Source organism: Vidua macroura, chromosome 11 (genome assembly GCF_024509145.1).
Source record: "Vidua macroura isolate BioBank_ID:100142 chromosome 11, ASM2450914v1, whole genome shotgun sequence".
Taxonomy (NCBI): domain Eukaryota; kingdom Metazoa; phylum Chordata; class Aves; order Passeriformes; family Viduidae; genus Vidua; species Vidua macroura.
The window spans coordinates 18,893,906-18,914,208 of record NC_071581.1 but is presented as its reverse complement, the minus strand read 5'-3'; the positions used below and the strand labels follow the sequence as shown (position 1 = coordinate 18,914,208).

The 20,303-nt window shown below is 42.9% G+C and overlaps 1 protein-coding gene across 5 annotated transcripts in view; it reads right to left on the bottom strand.

Moving 5' to 3' along the window:
• Positions 1 to 14,148, bottom strand: part of CDH13 (cadherin 13) — a 748,238-nt gene extending 734,090 nt beyond the window's left edge. For 3 of the 5 annotated variants that reach the window (XR_008438901.1, XR_008438902.1, XM_053987831.1), the window contains exon 1: positions 14,033 to 14,147. Coding sequence is in view for 2 of the 5 variants with exons in the window: in XM_053987831.1 (XP_053843806.1) it covers positions 14,033 to 14,077 (45 nt within the window). In the remaining 3 variants the exon portion in view is untranslated. Of the gene's footprint in view, positions 1 to 14,032 lie in introns of all 5 variants that reach the window. The other 2 variants (XR_008438903.1, XM_053987830.1) reach the window with 1 other exon arrangement.
• Between the last annotated feature and the right edge of the window lie 6,155 nt (positions 14,149 to 20,303).

Here is a 20,303-nt window from a genome sequence, read left to right as displayed (position 1 = left end):
AAAGCTGGGCTGTTACACAAATATGATGCTTTGGCCAGAAGGCCAAAGTGTAGTCCCAAAAATATGCAGAAAAGAGCACAACTTTGAAGGGAACAGTTAGAGCTTTGTCTGGAAAAGACAGAAATTTCAATTTCAATTCACTAGTGCCACTTATCTAGTGGCTAGTTATATATTTTACAGCAGAGAATTACTAAAGGCAGAATATCAGTTTATCCCTTCCTTTTCTACCTCTCTTTTTAAATCCACAAATACAACCCTCCCAGTCCAGCAGCCTTGTTTCAGCATGAAGCCTTGCCAGAAGCACTGAACAAAACCAGAGAGAGCTTTTATTACAGGTGCCAGGGAAGCTGATCAGATACTTTATCCATTCACACAAAAATATGGAAAAGGGGGCAATTTAAAATAAAAAATGATTATTACTTAAGTGGATTCCTCAAGATTTGTTGTTAGTGAAATTAATGTAAACACAGCCACAGGAGGTGACTACACAATGCAGCAAGAAATAAGGAAGTGGGATAAGGGAAAAATGTTTCTCTCTGCTGCACAAGACTTGACCAGCATGTGACAAGGCAGCAGGGTAGTACAAATAAATTAAAGATGGACTATCATTAATAGCTAAGAAGCTTCAGACCAAAAAACCATCCAAATTCCACTGCAGTTACTGGAAAGTAGTTTTAGAAATATCAAAAATAGCTGTAGCAATGCCAGATCAGAGCCCTACCCAGCCGCTGCATAGTCTTCCCTCCCTTCCCCAAAGAGGCTCAAGATGAAAGTTTAACCTGATCACCTCATTTAAAACCTACCCCTAACCCAAAGCCTGGCACACAATTCTGCACACCCTGTGCATCTCTGGCTGGAAGAGATGGACTGCACGTCCCTCCTCTGCTTGTAAAGCAAAGGAATGTGCTCACAAATCAACCAGAGTTTTACGAGGAACAGAAGGGAGACTCTTCAGTTCCCATCATATTTGGAGTGTTATTCAGAGCTGCACATCCTCCCCAGGAGCAGGGATGCCATGGGGAGTGGCAGTGTCACAGGGCTGGTGTGCCCCAACCACACTTCTGTTTCCATGCCCTGCCCTTCCAGGGATCCAGTGAGACTGAGCTCTGCAGCCCTGACACCACAGAGCACCCATGGAGTTATTCCCTTTCCAAAGCAGCTCACAGCAGTGATATGAGGTGGCTGCATCCAAGCTAAGGCTGCAGCTGGCTGAGGATTTTGGCAGGAACTTCCCACAGGTGCCCCAGCCTTAGTTCTGTATCAGTGCTATTGATTTAAAATGACACTTCCTGGGAAACTTTACACTTGGAATACAGACACCTGCCCACCAGTCAGTCAAGACCAGAGTGCCAATTATACAAACACAGCATGCCAAACAGTAAAGATTTTTGGATGCAGCAGACATCAGGCCAATCCCTGACCTGGGGAAATCAAAGCTGACCCGTACCTCTATGTCAGTACCAGGCTAACTCACACACAGTGCAACAGGAGGAACAACAGAGGAGCCCGGGCCTGGAGGCCTCTCTGCTACCCTGGCTCCCAAGGCAGAAATCAGAATGCTGGTCTGCTTGCAGTCATTACACACGTAGAAGGAAGAACTGCAAAGTAACTCTTCTATTTTTGTTTTCTATTCAGTGTTTTGAAAGGTCAAATGTATTTGCACTCTGCTGTGTTGCCTTTATCAGTGCTTAAACTCAAGCACTGCCAGATGAATCACGAGTCGTACAAACGCCCCAGAAATACAATGTCAGAAGCAGATCCATTGTACATGAGTTCTGTGCTCAGTTGTCAGGGGAGGATTGTTTCTGTTTGAAGCATGGAAGGACCTGCAGAAAACTAACAGCTAGTTTGCAAATGTGCCCGAAGCCAGGTTCTCTTCCTTTTATTCTCCTGCTCTTTAGCTAGCCTCCAAGAATTGTCAGAAAAATAAGAGAAAAGGGATAAATTTGTGAAATTATATATTAGCAAAAGTGGTAGGAGAGGGGAAGTCACATAATATCTGACAAAACTTGGGAGCATGTCTCCTTCCTAATAGTTGCCCCTTTTCAGCAAGACATCATTCATCTGTTTCTGGTAGCTGCCTTGCTTCATATTTATTGCTAGAAAACCATAACAGAGTCGTACTTCCCCTCTGAGGTTCTCTCACCCTTTCCTACCTTTCCATTTTTTTTGGACATACTCACATCCATCAGTAAACAGTTAAAATCCTGCTGGTGTCACACAGAGAACATGTGGCAAGTCACCTTCCTGATACACATAAATCAGCTTCAGACAATTAAAGGAGTGACATGCAAACAGTCCCAAAAGAAATTGCAAGGTGCTGTCCTGCAATTAAGGCTGCTTTGGCCTCACAATTTATACCCAGTTGTCTTCTGTTCTCTCCACTCCCATTCCTTCCCCATCCAATTAGTCAATTAGAGGAAGGGATATCTGTGTGATAACAAGCTTCCCAAAGAATCAGTAGAATGGATTTAATAAATACAACAACATCAAAGCGTAGGGATAAATGTTGTCCACCAAGACATAGAACAAGTGATAATAAAGCCCCACCAAAATATAAAATGTGAAAGAGAGGAGAGTTCTGTGGCAGCTAATGAATGCTGGAAATGGATAAAGAGTTTTACAAAGGATTAAATTTCCTGCCTCTCATAAGCCAGCATGCTGATATACACAAATGTGCATAAAACAGTATCACCATTTCCTGGTGCCAACAAATTCAGATGGAGATATGAGCAAGAGCTCTGGATATGGGTGTCAGCCTAAGCTCTGAGGCAAGATTGTGCAAATGAAGATGTGGAAATCAGGCAAAATCAGACTGTGCTCCATTCTTGTATACATCTGGTGACTGTATCACAAATACAAAAGGCTGCTTTCCAAATCCTAACAGCTGCAAAGTGACAGAACATTGAATACCATTTCGTTTTTCTTTTCCCCTTTCTTTTGCTTTCCCTTCCATTTTTATGCTTTAAGGTTTGCTCTTCTTTCTTGTACTCCTCAGTCAACCAGGGAAAAGGAGGAGAAATTCAGCAGCTATGTCAGCATGTTTATTAAAAAATTTCTACCCCAGCACTTCTGACTCCAGGAGATCACCAACCTAACACCATTATTGGGCACAATAAATGAAATTCTCTTTTCCACATGTGCAGAAAGAACTAAGGGAGAAAGGAATAGGGTGATATGAACATACCAGGAAAAGCACAAGTACTGATATAACAACATTTAGAGTTCCCTACCACATTAACCAAAGGTTGGAACTTAACACTGCACTAACTCTGGGGAATCTTCAGATTATCCAGTGAAAATATGATCCATGTGAAACGTTAAAGGAAAGCAACTCCTTAAGTGTGTCTGGTTCTCTTCATAGTGCAAGAAAACCTCCATTCTCTTCTATCGCCAAAAGAAAAACATCTATAAGCATCAAGAACAGGGATAGACTTTCCAGCAGAGCCTGTTGAACCTCATCTAAGTTAAAGCATAGTAGTAAAAATTATTCACAGTAGTAAAAATTATTCACCCTTTCCCCCAACACTAGGAGTTCTAGAGGAAAGTTTGAGTATAAAAACTAAAAGCACTCAGACTATCTGAATTATTTTAACCAGATGGAGGAGAAAAGAGAAAAAAGTAATTTGAACAAGGAAATTACAGGAATGCTGATGCTTCCAGTCAGCCTGGAGGTAAGGCAGAGAGAACCATTCATGCTGTGCACGATGGCTTTTTATTCCTACATATCCCAGCTAGACTCCACAAACACACAGCATGCAGAAATCAGAAGTCGAGAACAAGTTAGAGAAACAATTCTGTTCAGGTTCAACATGAGTTATTGCAGCCAAGCAAGTCAGTTTGTTTTACACAAACTCCTTCACCCACCCCATAATCAATGTTTAGCTCCCATGCACAGCAAGAAACAGGTTCTGTGCTTGTGTGCCTTTGCCTCCTGAAGGAGGAAAAAGCTTTGAAAATTCTATTATTGGGAAGCAAGTGCAAGACTAAATCCTCATTTCAGAGAGACAAACACACAAGAAGAAGCAGCTGTTCCACAAAATCAGACTTTGGCTTTCAACAGTCCATAAAAATCCAGAGTTTCATGTTTGGGCGTGTAACAAATGGTGCATCCATGTGTCTTAGTGCTCCCAGGAATTCAAATCTTTGGGTGCATCACCCTACCAGTCACACTCCAGGTTCGCAACATCCCACTTCCAGCAATTAAACCTGGAGGGGAAACAGCCACGACCAGCAGCTCACCTCCTGCCAGAGCAGCCCAAGATTTTGGCAGCTCTGCCTCCTCCAAACTGAGGAAAGGAAGGAAGACGGGAACCCCTGTCAGTGAGCAGATGGTGGGAGAAATATTCAGACTGTGTCTCCTGTTGCAGTGGAAAGATGCAGAACCTCTGCCCTACTCAAGTAGAGTTGGTTGTGCATTATCTGTCCCCATTTTCTACCCCAAACTGCTGTGGTCTGAAATGCCTTGAGTGTAAATAGAACTGCCAGCCTCATCCTCCTCCTCTGCTCCACCTGATCATTGTGCCAGCAGCCATCATAAGCAGCAGCTATGAGCAAGTAGTCTCCATTCCCTTATGCCTAAAGAGCTCTGTGCAGCTATGATTCTATTTTATCTTATTCATTTCCTCTCTATGCAAGTAACTACTGTATAGAGATAGGCAGTTCCTTGGCAAATCCTAATTACATTCTTGAAAGTTGAGCTGCATTATTAAAACACTACTGAAAACACCACCTTCTGATTGGCCTAAAGACTGAATTTATTCTGGGCTCCCTCCAATCAGAATTAATCCTTCTGGAGCACAATGAAGTGTCACCACTGAATCAACACCAGCAGCCCAAGTGACAGCAGGCGACATCATTACTCACCTAAGATAACAGACCTCAAGTCATTGAAACAGGCAGATGTTGGAGGCTGTCTCCCATTTCAGAATAATGTTCCTGTCGTAACTGAGCAGTTATTTTAGGGAAGCAAGGATAAATTCATTACCATTTGTAGGGTGCTCAGCTATCACAGCAATAGAAGCCGTGTAAGCACCCCGGTACGTGCCAGTAAGAATGCACATGGCACTGACACCACCCATCCTTCACCCAGATAACAAAAGGAGGGCAATGTAATCAATCCACATCCTCTGGAGACTTGCTCCTGTGTTGGCGCAAGCAGCACTGCTTTGCTATTGCAAACACACAAAAGTGAAGTTGAGAGATGTGCAAGACCAGAAATAATTTCCACAAGAGACAAAATTTCCTGATTTACCCCAGCATCCTTATCTTACTTCCTGGTAACACATGGTATGTGAACTTATCAGCTGCTCTTTTTCCAGATTACAATAATCAATACCCTCGCCACACAAAGTACCACATTTCTGCATTGATAACTAAACTGCAGAGATCAACAATTACAGAAAACTTTTGGTGACATTTAACACTGGAGATTACATTCTCGTTTATTATTTTTAAATGACACATTGTCATTTAAAACATTAGACGAAAACAATTATTTCAAAACTAGATGTCAGAGGCTTATCCAGTCCCAAAAAGCAGGGAATGTGGGTGCAAGAATGTGTGCTCCCATTACTCCAGGCTTTCCTAACCATCCCTACAGCTTTGTTCCACCAAATAATGACTCTTGCAATGATATTGCCACATTCCACACAGAACCAGGTCCAGAAGCACAAGTGCAAGACAGAGAATGGATTGAGAGTGTTCAAGGCCAGGCTGGAGAGGGCTTGGAGCAACCTGGTCTAGTGGAAGGTGTCCCTGCTCATAGCAGAATGGTTGAATGGTGTACAACTCAAACCATTTTATGATCCATTATTAAGGAAAGATTATCAAATATGCACCTGACTTGTTTAGTGTTCAGGTCAGAGCTGTGTATTAGTAAATTGACAGGAATACCAATATCCATAAATCAAGATTTATAGAGTTCAAAGTCCAGTTAGTTCAATCTGATAATGAATTATGAAAACAAACATCTTAGAAAACAATAAATTCACTTTGTCTGGCACAAAATACAACCTTCAGGTAATGAGCTAACAAATATGCCCAGAAATCAAAATGGAATTTTATGTACTTTTTCATTTTAATATCATTCTCATTTATCTTTACTCACAGGTTTTTCATTTTGTATTTCACCTGGATAATAACCAGGGCTTCCTGGCACTTGCAGGACCAGTTATCTTGGCAGAAGGTCAAGCTGAACACCTTTTAATTTGGCCGGTTATTTAACTGTGCAGATCTACTCAAACCCACAGCTGAGATATCCATGCTTGCTGCAGAGCACTGTTGGAGTTGCTCAGCTTCCTCTGACAGAGCTCTGAAACAATGGGTTTAATGGGGAAGGAAATGCCCATCCAATTCTAATGCCTAATTCCATCTCCTTTCACTCAGGGAGAAAAGTACCAGATGCTCTGGATTTCCTGCTTTGTCAACTCCAGAGCAGCGCTATGTTCAGTTCTCACATTTTGTTATAGCTGTTTGTCTTCTGATAAAACATGGTTCCTCAGGGACAGCACAGGGCAGTCTCAAGAGAAGTGTATAAATTCACCTTATTTGGCAGCAGAGGAACTCAAAGCAAGAAAATTTGTCTATGGGAAAATGTCAGATCCTGGGGACACACATTTCTGGGGTTTTCTCTTCTCCCAAGCACTAACCCACTGCTGAAAATGCAATTATACACAACACTCTAACAGGCTAAGGAAGAGGAAACTTTACATGATACTCCCCTGCTTCTATATGCTGTCTCTACAAGCTGTGGATGATACTCCTACTTCAGGCAGCTGAGATATCTCCCTTTATACAGTGACCCCATGGACAACTGCCAGCTTTTGTTTTAGACTTATGGGTTCAAAATCCCCTGCATTTGACTCCAGGACTCTTTACTGACAACGTGCTCAGAAGCCCAATTCCAAGTTATGCCAAGAAGATGAAAAGAAAGAGATTGAGTGTCTATAAAGTAGATGAGCCAATTATCAGCATGATAAGTGCTTTGTAACACGTTTGGGGTTTTTTGCTCCATAGCAGTTTGAACAAAACTCAATGTGTCAAGGCTTCTATGGATTGATTTGAAGCAATATAAGCAGTTATCCATGCTCTTTTTACGTGTGCCAGAGCTGTGTTCCTGCTCATGTGGCAGCCAGCCATTAATCAGGACTCCCTCAGCTGAGTGTCCAGCCAAGTTTGTCAACTTTGCCTTGCAGCAGGAAAGGAGCTCTCACAGCCAGCCCAGGGAAGGGAGAGGGGTAACAAACACAAACAATAACAGCTGAGGTAACCTGAGCTTACAGGTACAGATATTTGCATGTCAGCATCTCCTGTCCTAAATTCCAGTTGTATGTACAAATATTTCTTTGCATATAGTCACATCAACAGTGCTGTGACCTCTTAATGGCCTAGAACCTGAGGCCTTCAGCATTTTGAGTCCTTGTTACACACAAATTCCACAAGGTCCATCTGCCATGATTACTCAAAATGCTAAAAAATCTGCAAACTTTTAGAAGCCCACTTGCTGTCTGTACTGTTAATACAGCCTTCATACACACAAGAATTATTTGCCCTCATACACACAAGAATTATTTGCTCTTCATTGCATACCAGGCTGCAAAGTCCCTGGGAATTAAATATTAACTTTTAGAAATATATACACTGCCATTATTAATAAGGAATTAAGCATTAGTTGTTCACAGCAAGAGAATGAAATAATTTGGACTGAAATAGATAGCTATTATTAGTGGTTTGCTAGGGGTTTTTTATTTATTTAAATGAACATTTTGGGAGTAGAACCTTTATCAAATGGAGTCTAAGGAATCCGAGGTAATAAAATCTTAATTTCAGGGAGCTGTGTATGGGTGTCCAATTTTGAGACATTTCAAAATCTTGAAGGTGGAGGTTCAGTTTCCTAAGAACAAAGCCCATAAAGATACCAGATTAGACACCCATACACGGACATCCAGAGATATCAGAAGTTATTGAAACACCTTAATCAGCTTTTCCAAGTGGTTAGAGATACTGAAAACCGCTGTGTGTTGAAAAGATTCACCCCACTCTTAATATCTCATATTTATTTTAGTCTGTTCATACAACTGTTCTAACCAGCTCCATCGAACCAAATCTTAAAATCCTTCTTTTTTTCCTCTAGCCAAGAAAATTAATGGTGCAAAACAGTAGAGTATTGGATAAGATAGGAGCAGATTGAGTTCCCTTCATATGAAACATAAAGTTTTTAAAGAATTAGATTCTTCCATTTGACAGAGAATGCAGTCCACATCACACACAAAAAAAAAACTTTAAAAAAGCAGTAGTGGGAAAATTTCCAAGACCTCCAAATAATGAAACAGTGGCTAATAAAGCAAGTCTTATTTTTCTCTCCTCTTTGGCATTTAATATCCTCCTGATTTGTGTACACTAACATTGTGTTAGCTGCAGGACACATGAAGTGACAGAAAAACACAGCCTCCCATCTGGGCTGGTCCCTTCCATCTGGTGATTAGGGCAGGGCACAGGGCAACCATATGGCCATGATCAAGAACCCACTAATATCATCCACAGTTAACTGGGAAATGCGATAGCCCACTTAGTCTCCTAAGGATGATAAATGCCTCTCATTCTGTTTCTCCTCCCCAGCGGACATTGCAGATTTGTCTTTTTGCCTGCACAGATGAACCTCTAGTTAGAATCACAGAATATGTGGAATTAGAAGGGACTCACAAGGATCATCGAGTCCAACTCCTGGCCCTGCCCAGGACCATCCTCCAGAGTCACTCCATGTGCCTGAGAGCATTGGCCAAACTCTTCTTGAGCTCTCTCAGGTGCAGTGGTGCAACCACTGCCCTGGGGAGACCATTTCATCCTCTGGGTGAGAAACTTTTCCCAATATCAAGCCCAAACCTCCCGTGACACAACTTCAGGCCATTCCCTGGGGTCCTTCACTGGACACACAGAGAAGAGATCAGTGCCTGCTCCTCCTCTTCTCCTCACAAGGAAGTTGTGCCTGCCATGAGGTCTCTCCTCAGTCTCCTCCAGGCTGAAGAAGCCAAGTGCCCTCAGACACTCCTCACACCACTTCCCCTCAAGGCCCTTCACCATCTTCATTGCCCTGCTTTGGACACTCTTAGAGAGTTTAATCTTTGTTATATTGTGATGACCAAAACTGCCCTCAGCACTCGAGCTGAGGCCACCCCACTGGAGAGCAGAGCAGGACAATCCCCTCCCTTTCCCAGCCGGCAAAGCTGAACCAGATGCTCCCAGGACACGGCTGTCCCTGCTGGCTGAAATACCAGTGATACGTGTCAAAACAGTGAATTTTGCCCCTGTAACTGTCCATGAGACAATTAAAACAATCTGCTAACCTGACCTTTGTAGTCAAATTCCTAAATGAAGCCCCCATCCTCCAGAAAGGTTTATGCTGTCATAGAACTCTGAAACCTGAGGCCAAAATCCTGGCATGCAGCACACTGGTGCAACCCAGCAGCTGAAGATTAGAGATGCAACTCCAGCAGTGATGCAGGAAGAGTGGAACACTGAGGGCTCTGTTATCTGGCTTGCTTTTACATATTAATAGAATGGGAAGAGCCTGCTTATCCTGCAGCAAACAGGAAGAAAAGGAAGGCAGAACTTCCCAACTCCTTGAAGGGGCACCACTGTTGCCATCTACATGGTTCTAACAGTCCCTGTTACACTGGTCTATTGAGACAGCTTTTAGGAATACTAATTTCTTAGCTGCCAAGTCAATAACTCCCAGTGGATCACAGCACAAATATTACTTGTGCTAAGAAAACCTTTCTGAAGTTTTGATTCTCAGAAACAGAAAGCAGGACCCAACATATCACCTAAACTACGCCTTAGATTGAAGGATTGAGTCTCAGGGGGTACACAAAGTGGGGTTTAATTGCCATAACTGCAGAAGCATTTTCATGTTTTCACTTGTCTGCTATAACAAACCCCCCTTGCTTAGCAGTAAGGGCTCTGGTCAGGTCCTGTGTAAGGATATTTTTAGAGGTTAGAGCTGTAGCCAAAAGACATCGTAAGTCACTAGTGCCAACCTTCCCTCCAAGGTAATATTTGAGAAATAGGACAGTACAACTGCTGGAATGGCTCTGTGTTTTGGGAGACACCATCTTGTGAATGAGATATGCAACTGGAAGATGGGTTTGACGGCATAGCCAAAACTGATGGCATGAAACTGTGGGGAAAAAGCATCAGCCTGCTCACAAAGCGCTCATCAGTAGAAATAATTATACAGAGTAATTGACAATTGAGTTTCTCTAACATTTTAAAAGCATTTTTACAACTCTGATATAGCACAAGAACCACAGGACTTCTCCTCAAGACCTCAGATAATAAGATCAACAGCAACATGATAAAACAGGGAGATACTTGGTCAGAATTTGAGCATAATCTGCAATGTTGTATCAACACACTTGTGTGAGTAAGACTTGTCTTTTTTTTCCTGAAGCTGTTAAATTTCTTTTGCTTTCAATACCTGGGTGCTGCCTTTCAAGCTGTGCATGGAGCCCTCTTCTGGAGAAATCTGAACAAATAAAAGCTTAAGAATGCAGCAGTGTGGGCTCTGCATTAGGGGAGTTTGAGGACTAACTTTCTCTATTTACTCTAATGACAAGTTTGTAAAATCTACACATTTTTCCAATTTACTTGGTTGCAACCCAGTGAAACGTGACAGTTATTGTTAAAATTATCAAAAATACAGGGAGTTTTCCCCTGTAAGCCTTACTTACAAATTTTGAGTCATCTCTCTACATGAAACACATAACATAGAAAAGCAAGCCTGCGAACAACTTTTGTCTTAAAACAAATATTTTGTATATAGGTTTTAGAAAATATTCTTTGGGGAAAACGTAAAACATGCAGATTTTTAATTCAGAGTATGCATTTACTGCTTATTGTACCCTGTATAGTGAACTGCATAAGCTACCAGAGTACATTTAGTTGTTATTGTCAGCTTCAGCTCAATAAAATTGTATATTATAGTCATGCTTTGGAGTTTTAAAGGTGAGTCTGAATTAAAGGATTACTTAAAAGACCTTTCTCATTTATTCCAGCTAATGCTCAGTTTTCCTCTTGGTGAAAACAGAACAGCTGGTAGTAGTGTAGACTAAATCTTTACAAATGGAAAAAATTATTGCTCACCTGTTTATCACAGTTTTTGCATACATACTTAATGAGCTGCTTTGATACGAAAAAGTGCTTCTCCATTTTCAACCTTTTAATTCCTCAAAAGGCAAAGTTCTTGTACTTTAAAAACACAGTTGAATTAGAGGCAAGAAAACACAAAACCCAAGTTATTAATTTTAGAAATGGTCTTTTCATTATAAATAAACCTTTTACAGTTCATGTTCCTATTGACATAAAAGAATTTCCTCAAACTTTTTTTCTCTACACTGTAAACTTTGCTGTCATTACTTTGAAACTAAGTTATCACTATCTTCTGCTTCCACAGCAAGATTACTAGATTGCTCCTGCTTAGAAAGAATTCTATTAAACTTGGTCCTTTCTGGTTGCACCAGCATTGCATTGTATGAGACATTCTTGCTACTCCTAAGGGAGAAAAAAAGAAAACGTGCAGAAAAAGATCCCCAAATGTGTTACAACCACTACACAAGCAGATGGCTGCATTTGTTTAATATGTTGTTTCTCACATTCTTCTGTTTACTTTTCCTGTCACATGAAAGTTGTGCATGTGGGGTGTCAAAGAGAAAAGCCAAACAATGTTTCAGCAAATCCCATTTCTTTCCCTAGCATGGCACCCACTCCAATTCATACTTTAACCTGCCAATACTCAACAATCTAGACAGAATTACATACACTTCCATATTACAGTCTGAGTCATTCCCCAATTCATTAACTCTTAGACACGATCTGGAAAGTAAACTTGGAGATGCATTAGCTCACATGGTGGAGAGAGACGTGGCCAGATAGAGCTGCACATGCTGGTAAAGAAAGTGGAGTGCAATTTGAGCACTTAAGCTGGAAGCAAGGCTGAAGCACCACAAGCTCAGCCCTGCAGTACAGCAGAACTCATCTCAGCCCAGCCTGGGGAGAAACTCTGAAGCATCACTGAAAGTTATCAGTAAAGACAAGAGGATGTTTTCAGAATCGGGTGTCTGCACCTTGTCAGATTTTAAGTTGTCATGAATGTTAAAAAAATGCCAGCTATGTTTCACAGGCCCTAGAAATCCATCCTCTTGTATCACATACATTCTGCTTTCCTACAAGCAACCACTAAAGAAAATCCAAACTCAAGCTGATTAATTCAGCAGTGTGTTGGAGAAGCTGTACCAAAAAAAAAAAAAAAAAAAAAAAAAAAAAAAAAAAAAAAAAAAAAAAGGGACTGAAAACAGAGAGAAAGCCAAGCTAAGCAGATGGGAGGTCTCAAAGCCAAGATGAGAGCACCAGTTCAGTACATCCACAGGTTACCCTTCCACTGCCTGTGCCCTCTCTCTCCCCCAGCCCCTCTGCTCCCTGAGCATCGCCTCCCAGTGCCAGCCCAGGCTGGATCTCTGGGACAACTTCTCATCCCAGGAGCCCTCTGGGGAGCAGGGGACAGTGCTCAGCCCTCCCTGGGCAGCAGCTTGGCCACTGTCCCAGGGCAGTCCCGGCAGAGACCTTGGACACTGCCAGGGAGCCCAGCCCGGGCTGGCAGAGTGGCCCTGCCAGGAGCTCTCCATGTGGCACCAGCACACGCTGCTCGGCACCAAACCCACGGCCCAAGGCAGCTGCTTTCATTTGTTCCACTGCTCGGAGCAGGGCTGTTATCCCAAACCCACCCAAATGCCTTTGTGCTTGCTCACTCCCCAGCCCAGCCACCGAGCCTCCCGCTGTCCCACAGCTCCAGCCACCCACGTCCCTGCCTGACTCCTGACCAGGTTAAACCAGCACCTGAATGCCCTAACCTTGATCCACAGCATGTGGATCGCCCTACTGCCTCCTCCTCGCACACTGTGCAGCTGCTCTAGCAATAAAGCTCTCCCTGTGGTGATCCCTCACCGTTTTTCTCCTTCTTGCCCAGTTTGGGATTAGCAGGTGCCCGCTGGAAATTGCAGTTACACAGACATGGAGGGGGGCAAGCTCGGAGTCCTGAGCACTTGTTTGACCCTAAACCCCACCAACCCTCCAAGGGTTAACAAAACCACTCGATCGCGAGTCAAAAAGGAATTAACTTTCATCCCTGCTGGGTGCAGAGGATCTCAGCCCACTGTCACTAAACGCAAGTTTACGGAGCCCCTAAGACAAAAGGAGGGAGGACGCAGTTAAGCTGGACAACAACAAAGGATTTCCAGCCCTGCTCTGAGCTGCCCAAAAGTGAGCCCTGTGACAGCAGTGAGAGGAAGAGAGAGTGGCCAGCTGAGAAGTGAAAGCCCAGCGAGTCCCTGTGCTTTGACAGGCAGCAGCAGCGGGGCTTCAGCAGCTCCGTGTTTTTAAGGCTGGGTGTTTTTTCCTCTGCTTTCTGGCAGAGGGGGATCTATTACATTTAATAAGAGAAAGGCTACACAGCAAGTCACTAACGGAGTGTTACACATCTATCAGGAGAGTACGGCGAAGGGAGCCTTTTGCAAGGTCTGATTTTATTTTTCCTCCATATTTCCCCCTCCAATTATTTTATTTAAAAAAAAAAGCCAATAAATAACACAAGCTGCCTGTAACAGTCTGTAAACCTACTACCCAGCACAAGCCACAGAGGAAAGAGGCAAATCAAAGTTGCAGCATTTGATATGACAGAAAATATTGCCGCTGCAGCTGCAACGGAGACACTTGAAAGATTCCCCCCACCACCCTTCCTGAAGGGAAACAAAAAAATGCTATATATCACACGGCAAATTGGTTGTAATTGTAAATCAGGGAACTATGAGATCCTGCATTCCTAGCAACTGGCTTAGAGCAGAGATCCTGCATCTTTAAACAGTAATTCAAGCAATGTATAATTACTCAGAAATCAGAGCTGAATTACAAATACTTTCAAATCCAAATGCACAAAAGCAGAAAGATGAAAGAAAGCAAGGAAAAAACACACATTTCTTACCTGGGACAGCAGAAAAGACAGAGTAAGTTGAGTTTTGTGCTGCATTTTGCCAGACTAGAAGGTACCAGAGGCTTTTTCATTCATGCACTCGGCTGCACTGAGCATATTTTCACTGTGAAACAGCCTTTGAGAAGAGACTCTGCCTTGAGAGCCAGCCAACTTCCCAAATAGATCAGCAGCATCATCACTAAAGCATTGGATAGAGTCTGATGACCAGAACCAATGGCTTTACAAGGATGATTTCTCCACAAAGCATCCCCATTTTGCATCACACATATTGAGCAAGCACCTCTACAAACACAGCACCTTTAGAAAGCATTTTTGCTTTGGTGTATTTCTGTGTCTAGTTTCAATCTAACCTCATGCTTTACATATCTCAATAGTATTTTCCCTTTTAGAGAATGGAATTGAACAGAGAGGAATAAGAGCAACTCTGAGCACCACTGCAAAGAGATTCTCTTTATTAAAATGTTAATAAGGTAAACTCATTTTTAATAATTAAGAAAAAATAAGCTCTGCATTTTTGGTTACTTCCAAGCCCTAGAAGGAGAACACAGTGAGGTTTTTCAGTGCAGTAGAAATATATGTTATATTTTGTGTTTTCCTCTCAATCTCACAAATCACAACCAAGACAGATCCATTCCAGCCTGCAGAAAAAATGCATCATAAAGCAATAGATTTTATTAACTGCTCAGGTAATGGCAAAATTGGCTTTTAATTCAACAAACTAGAATCTAGGATAGAGTTTCAAAGGTGCACATCCATCAATTAGAAAAAGTTTTCCTGTTTGAAAGTGGGGACCTGATGTCTCAAGGACCTGCTTTCTCTGGATTGGTTATGTTGCAGCCCAGCAGGCAACACAGGCAGATTGACCAAAGATTAGGAATTAATTCCCCTGAGTGCATTTCCAACTCCACCTCCCTTGCCACTCCCCAGTATCACAACACTCCAGTCCTTTTTTGAGTTGTCTCCTGGCAGTCACCAGGGTTACCCTTCCCCCATTTCTAGAAGGATCAAAAGTCTCCTCAGCTCTCATCAGTGATGCTTTTCCCTCACTTGCTCATCCAGCAGAACCAGCTGCCATCACTTTCTGCTCTGCCCCACCACGGGTGGCTGCTGTGCTGGTGGAGATGAGAGGAAACGTGGGGAGGGAAAGGCAGGTAGGCAGAGAGAAGGGATAAAGGAGCTGCCAACCACTTTGAGCTCCCCAGCATCAGCAGGAGCTCCCAGCTGTGAATAATGTTGTTTGATGCAACCACTGCTAGTCTACTGCTCAGAGCTTGCATCTTCCTTTACACACCCACTGGACCAAAACTGAGGGAAAACACTGTCCTTCCAAGTCTAAACCCTCACAGGCAGCAATAACTCTGTTCCAGTACCTCCATTACACATGAGTTTAAATTAATACTCAAGTTGGAATAGAATCCAAACAAAACATAGCAGGAACTACCAGCAGCAATAATAACGCTCTATATAACTACAAAAGGTTCACTACTTAGAGATAAAAAGAAAAAAAAAAAAAAAAGCAGGTAAGTTGCTTTCTTTTTAGGCATAGACAGAAAGCCAGCTTAGCAGGGTAAAAAAGAAAAGCCTTAGAGCTGTTTATGACTAGAAATACATGACTGGCCACCTCCCATTTTTCTTTCAGGGAGCCAGGTTGCCACCAAGTATAATTCCCAGACTCAAGAGGAGCACCTAGGAATTTATAAGCCAGGCTGGGTGGGGTTTACAGGGCAAATCCCACAGAAAACAGCACCAGGCATTTCACAGTGTGCACAGCCTTTATATGGGGGCACCAGGATTTGGACATTCTTAACCCCACCAACAGGGGCCAAACAGCTGAGTGAGTTACCAGACCAACCAGAAGTAGGTGGTGGCTGAAAGAAACAAAGGCATATCTGCATCCTGTTTTACAGGAAAGGGACTCATTAAAAAAAAAAAAAAAAAAAAAAATAGAAGTCAAGTCATGGGGTAGATGATTCACTGCAAGATAATGTAACATGAGATTTGAGCCAACATGAGCAGTTATTTTCTGTACAAGGCACAACAAGGCTATGGGGCCATCCCAGCACAGGGGCAGAGAAGGGAATGAGGAGGTTGAGGTGTTCCCAATGGTCCTGTAGGAGCATGGCCATCCCTACAGCCAGAGCTTCCTCCACATCCCAAGGGGCCGGGCACCACAGCCTGGCACAGGGCAGGACCTGCCTCCCCAAGGGGCTCTCCCAGCCAAAAGAAGCCACATACCACAGCCCTTTACCTCCAGAAACAGCCAAGACCCTCTAGCAGCAATTAAAGAGAAAATAATTTAATAAAAACCAAATTCACCAACCTTTTACCTCCAGTTCCAAGCCCTGGCACAACACGGTGCCCAAGCGTGAGGGCGGCCGTGCCCACCGGCAGCGCTCACCCGTGGGGTCCAGCCCTGCTGGGAAATGGCCTTTGGCACTGCTCGCCTGAGGAGAATTCCAGCACACCAACGCCCTGGGACCCCAGCAGAGAGAGGTGGGCAGCTGCTGCAATCAGGTGTTTGACCCCTTGTAGGTGGGCCCCCAGCCTAGCTGTGTTTTCTGGGGTTAGGCGCAGAGTCTTCTCTGCTAATTAGCTTATTAATGAAGAGTTGGTAGGCTATTAATTATAAATTAATAGTTGGTGCCTCTGTCTCAGCTTTAGGTAATGGGAGGAGGTTCAAACTCTACAGAGCTTTACTGAGCAGCTGGACAGGAGGCAGGACTGCAGGTGATGGAGGGTGGTCTCTTTCTAAACCCCAGCTTGGGGCAACATTGCTTCACAAATGAAATAAAGCTGAGGTGCCATGGAGCCACAGAAATAGAAATAACAGCCTCAGGTTTATAGCATAGTTAATGAGAGGGTCCAGAACTCCCCTTTTACAGTGACCTGTGCTTCTCCTCCCTGCCAACACAAGATGTGTAGTAAGTTTAGGCAGGGACTGAGAGGATCTTGGTTTGTGACAAAACTCCTGCCAAGACGTTTTCTGATCCAAAGCCATGTTAACTGATGGGTGTAATGCGGTCTGTAGTCTTTAGACACAAAATGCCATCTTTTTCCCTTATAAAATGTGGAGCAACTTGACACGTCAGCTCAGTCCCTCTCCATGACATTCTCTGGCCACAGGGGCCAATGCTGAGCTGAGGCTAATGTGAACAGTAGTAATTGCCTGCAACACACAAGTCTTCAGAGACAGACCCATTAGCAAATGAGGAAGTGACTGCATGCTGCCAGAAATGCCTTTTGACCTTCAGAAGATTTGCCCTATTTTGTAAAAGCTGAGGATCGGCTGCTATGAATCTATCAGTACAAGGGAAGTTTAATTTCCCATTAAAGTGGGTCACATGAGAAACCTGGATGTGAGAGAGAGGGACTAATTTCCCCTGCCATGGTACTGGCAATCTACACTCCTGGCTGCTTTACCAGGTTGCATTTTCTTCAAGCCTGGGAAAAGGTTTTAGCCCTGGGCAACAGCTCAGGGTGTGACAGTAGGACAAGAAGTTGTAATAAATGTACCTGGATTGAGCTGGAATCTATAGAGGAGTGAAATCCCATCTTCCTGCCTGAGGTTCTCCAGCAGGAGTAAGTGAAGCCACTGGCTGCAATAATGTTTTATTCTGGAGGACAGATATTCAGAATTCTGCAACAGAGCTGATTTAGTGAGAGTTGAGGAAAGCATTGCCAGGTACTCTGGTTTTCTGCTTGGCAGCTCTATCAAAATAGGTCTGGGTATGGATTTCCAGTCTTCGTGCAGCTGAAGTTTCTTTGGGAAAGATTCACAAAAGCATCAGAGAAAGGAGGGGTTTCAGTTTGAGTTTAAACCCACAGCTTTTCATTTTGTACCCAACCCAGGGCCTCTATAATACCCCAAACTCCTACAAGTCTTTCTTACATGAAGGACTTACTGGCAACAGAAAGTTTGGCTTTAGTTCAGCTTTCTCTAAAACCTGTGGGACTTCTGAATGCTTTGTCTACTGTTTCCTTACATCCCAACCCAAACTCTGGGATAGTAGAAGGATTTTGTTTTCATACTTGCTAACAGGCAACACAACAAACTGATGCTTCAGTGGAAAGAAGGGTGTGTTCCATTGTCAGAACAGGACTAAAAATGGTTAGTCAAACAGGAATTTTACATTTTACAAAAGTCCTTAAGGGACCATCACACCCTTTTCTGTACAAGTAATAGTAATAATCAAAGAAATCCCTGTTCTTGTGAACACAGGATCCAGTTTTTCAGTTCTTATAGGAATAAAACCTATTATTGTTCGGGTTTTGCATGTTTTTGGATCCCTGAGCCCTTAAAGCATGAACAAAATTTATGTTGAACTTCTAAAACCGAACTATTGTAGATCATTCTAGAGCAACAATTTGCAGTAGTGTACATCTAAATTTCTAATCCTTACTTGAAACTGTTCCTTAATTCAACCTTCACCTGAACTAAGATAGGGAAGGAGTGAGATGAGGCTTGGTATGTGGTGGGTTGGGTTGTCCACAGCATCTTCTTTATACAAATAAGTTTGGGTTTATTTATTCTCCCTCTGGGCCCCTTTGTGGAAGAAGCTCTTGCTCCTCAGCTGACTTCCAGCATCTAAGAGTTTCCTGGAATAGTGCAGGTATTATCCCATGTCTGTTATGAACTTGTGCCTTTCAGCTGAATCACAGCAATTGATCTTGTCCCGTGAGCTTGCCCCAACTGCAAAACTCCCAGGTTTAATGACAGTCTGCAGTAATTCAGCCACTTTAAACCCTATCCATGGGCAGGCTGTTGAATTCTGTCTCTTTATTTACCCTCTTTTCAGTACTCCGAAGGCATTGGAATGGGCTGAAGTCACTGTCCCTGGAGGTGTTTTAAAACAGGCTGGACGTGGTACTTGGTGCCATTGTTTAGTTGAGAAGGTGGGTTTAGGTCATAGGTTGGACTTGAGGATCTCAAAGATCTTTTCCAACCTAATTAATTCTGTGATTCTGTGATCTCACAGGCCATCAGCATAGGTGTCCTCCCCACAGCTCAGGGGTGGACATAGGAAAAATATTCTTGCAGTGTTCCAGAAGGAAAACTGAGGCACATGACACAAAGGTACCCCATAAAGACCATAAAGGTGGATAAACCCAGAGCTGTAAATTGCTAAATGCCTCAGGCACTGGCTCTTTTGTGTACTGAAAGAACCTGTGGCCTTCCTGAGGGACCCTCTGTTATTGTGCAAACCCCAAACTGAACCACAGCTTAATTCAGCATCTCCTCCTTGGCTGGGCTGTCTGTTCCCATTCCTCACATGAGCCTCTCCCTCCTTGTTTTAACACCACTGCTCCTTTGCCCTCCCTCCCACTCGTGATTGTATCTGGCCTGAATACAGGTGTTCTGGAAGCAATTACAGCTTCGTGCAAGGAGAATATGATGCATGGCAGCTCATTAGTTGTTTGCCATTATTATGGGAATGACTCCTTGTTTCCCTTCTGACCTCACCTATTGTCTAGGAAATGAATGGATATAGGAGCGAGAAAATTTGTTTTGGCAATGGGATCTGTATTTTCCAAGACTCGGTAATATTGAATTCTGCCCAGAAATACAAACCAGAATAATTAACCAAACAAATGCACAAAAGATCTTATCATTGCCTATTTTGGTAGCAACTATACTAATTCAAAGTCATTACTTAAAATTCACCGTGCAAGTTTATTAGAAAAGTTACTCTTTTATAAATTGAAAAAAAAATAACATTTCCACAGGAAATGGGAGAAAAAGCAAGTTATCACTGTCAGAAGTTCTTCTAAGACATATCCAAACTCAAGATATTCATCATGAGTAATGAGAAAGTTAATACTGCAGGAATAAATTAACCACAGAATTTTAATGGCTTTGTTGTGTGACAGTTTCTAAAGCCCAACCAAATATCAGCTAGGAAATTCAAATGTGAGAGATATGCTCTTAAATCTCACAGTTATGGATTTTTTTTTAAATCCCTTCTTATGATATAAGGGTCATTTAAAATATTCTATACCATGAATATACGGCTTACTTATGGGTAGAACATTTCACCATTCTTACCCAGGCACAAGCCAGCTTAATCTTTCATCTTTTCACAGAGGAACAGCAGATACATAAGTACATTGTAGAGGGAATAAAATAGTTGAGAGAGAGAGGGAGAATGTGTCAGTCTTTGAATATCTCTGTGCACAGGGCTTGAGCTGACACGTCAGCCCAGAGCTGTTAAACCTCCTGACTTTGGGCATAGCTGCTTGCACTGGAGGTGTTAAGAGAGTGGGG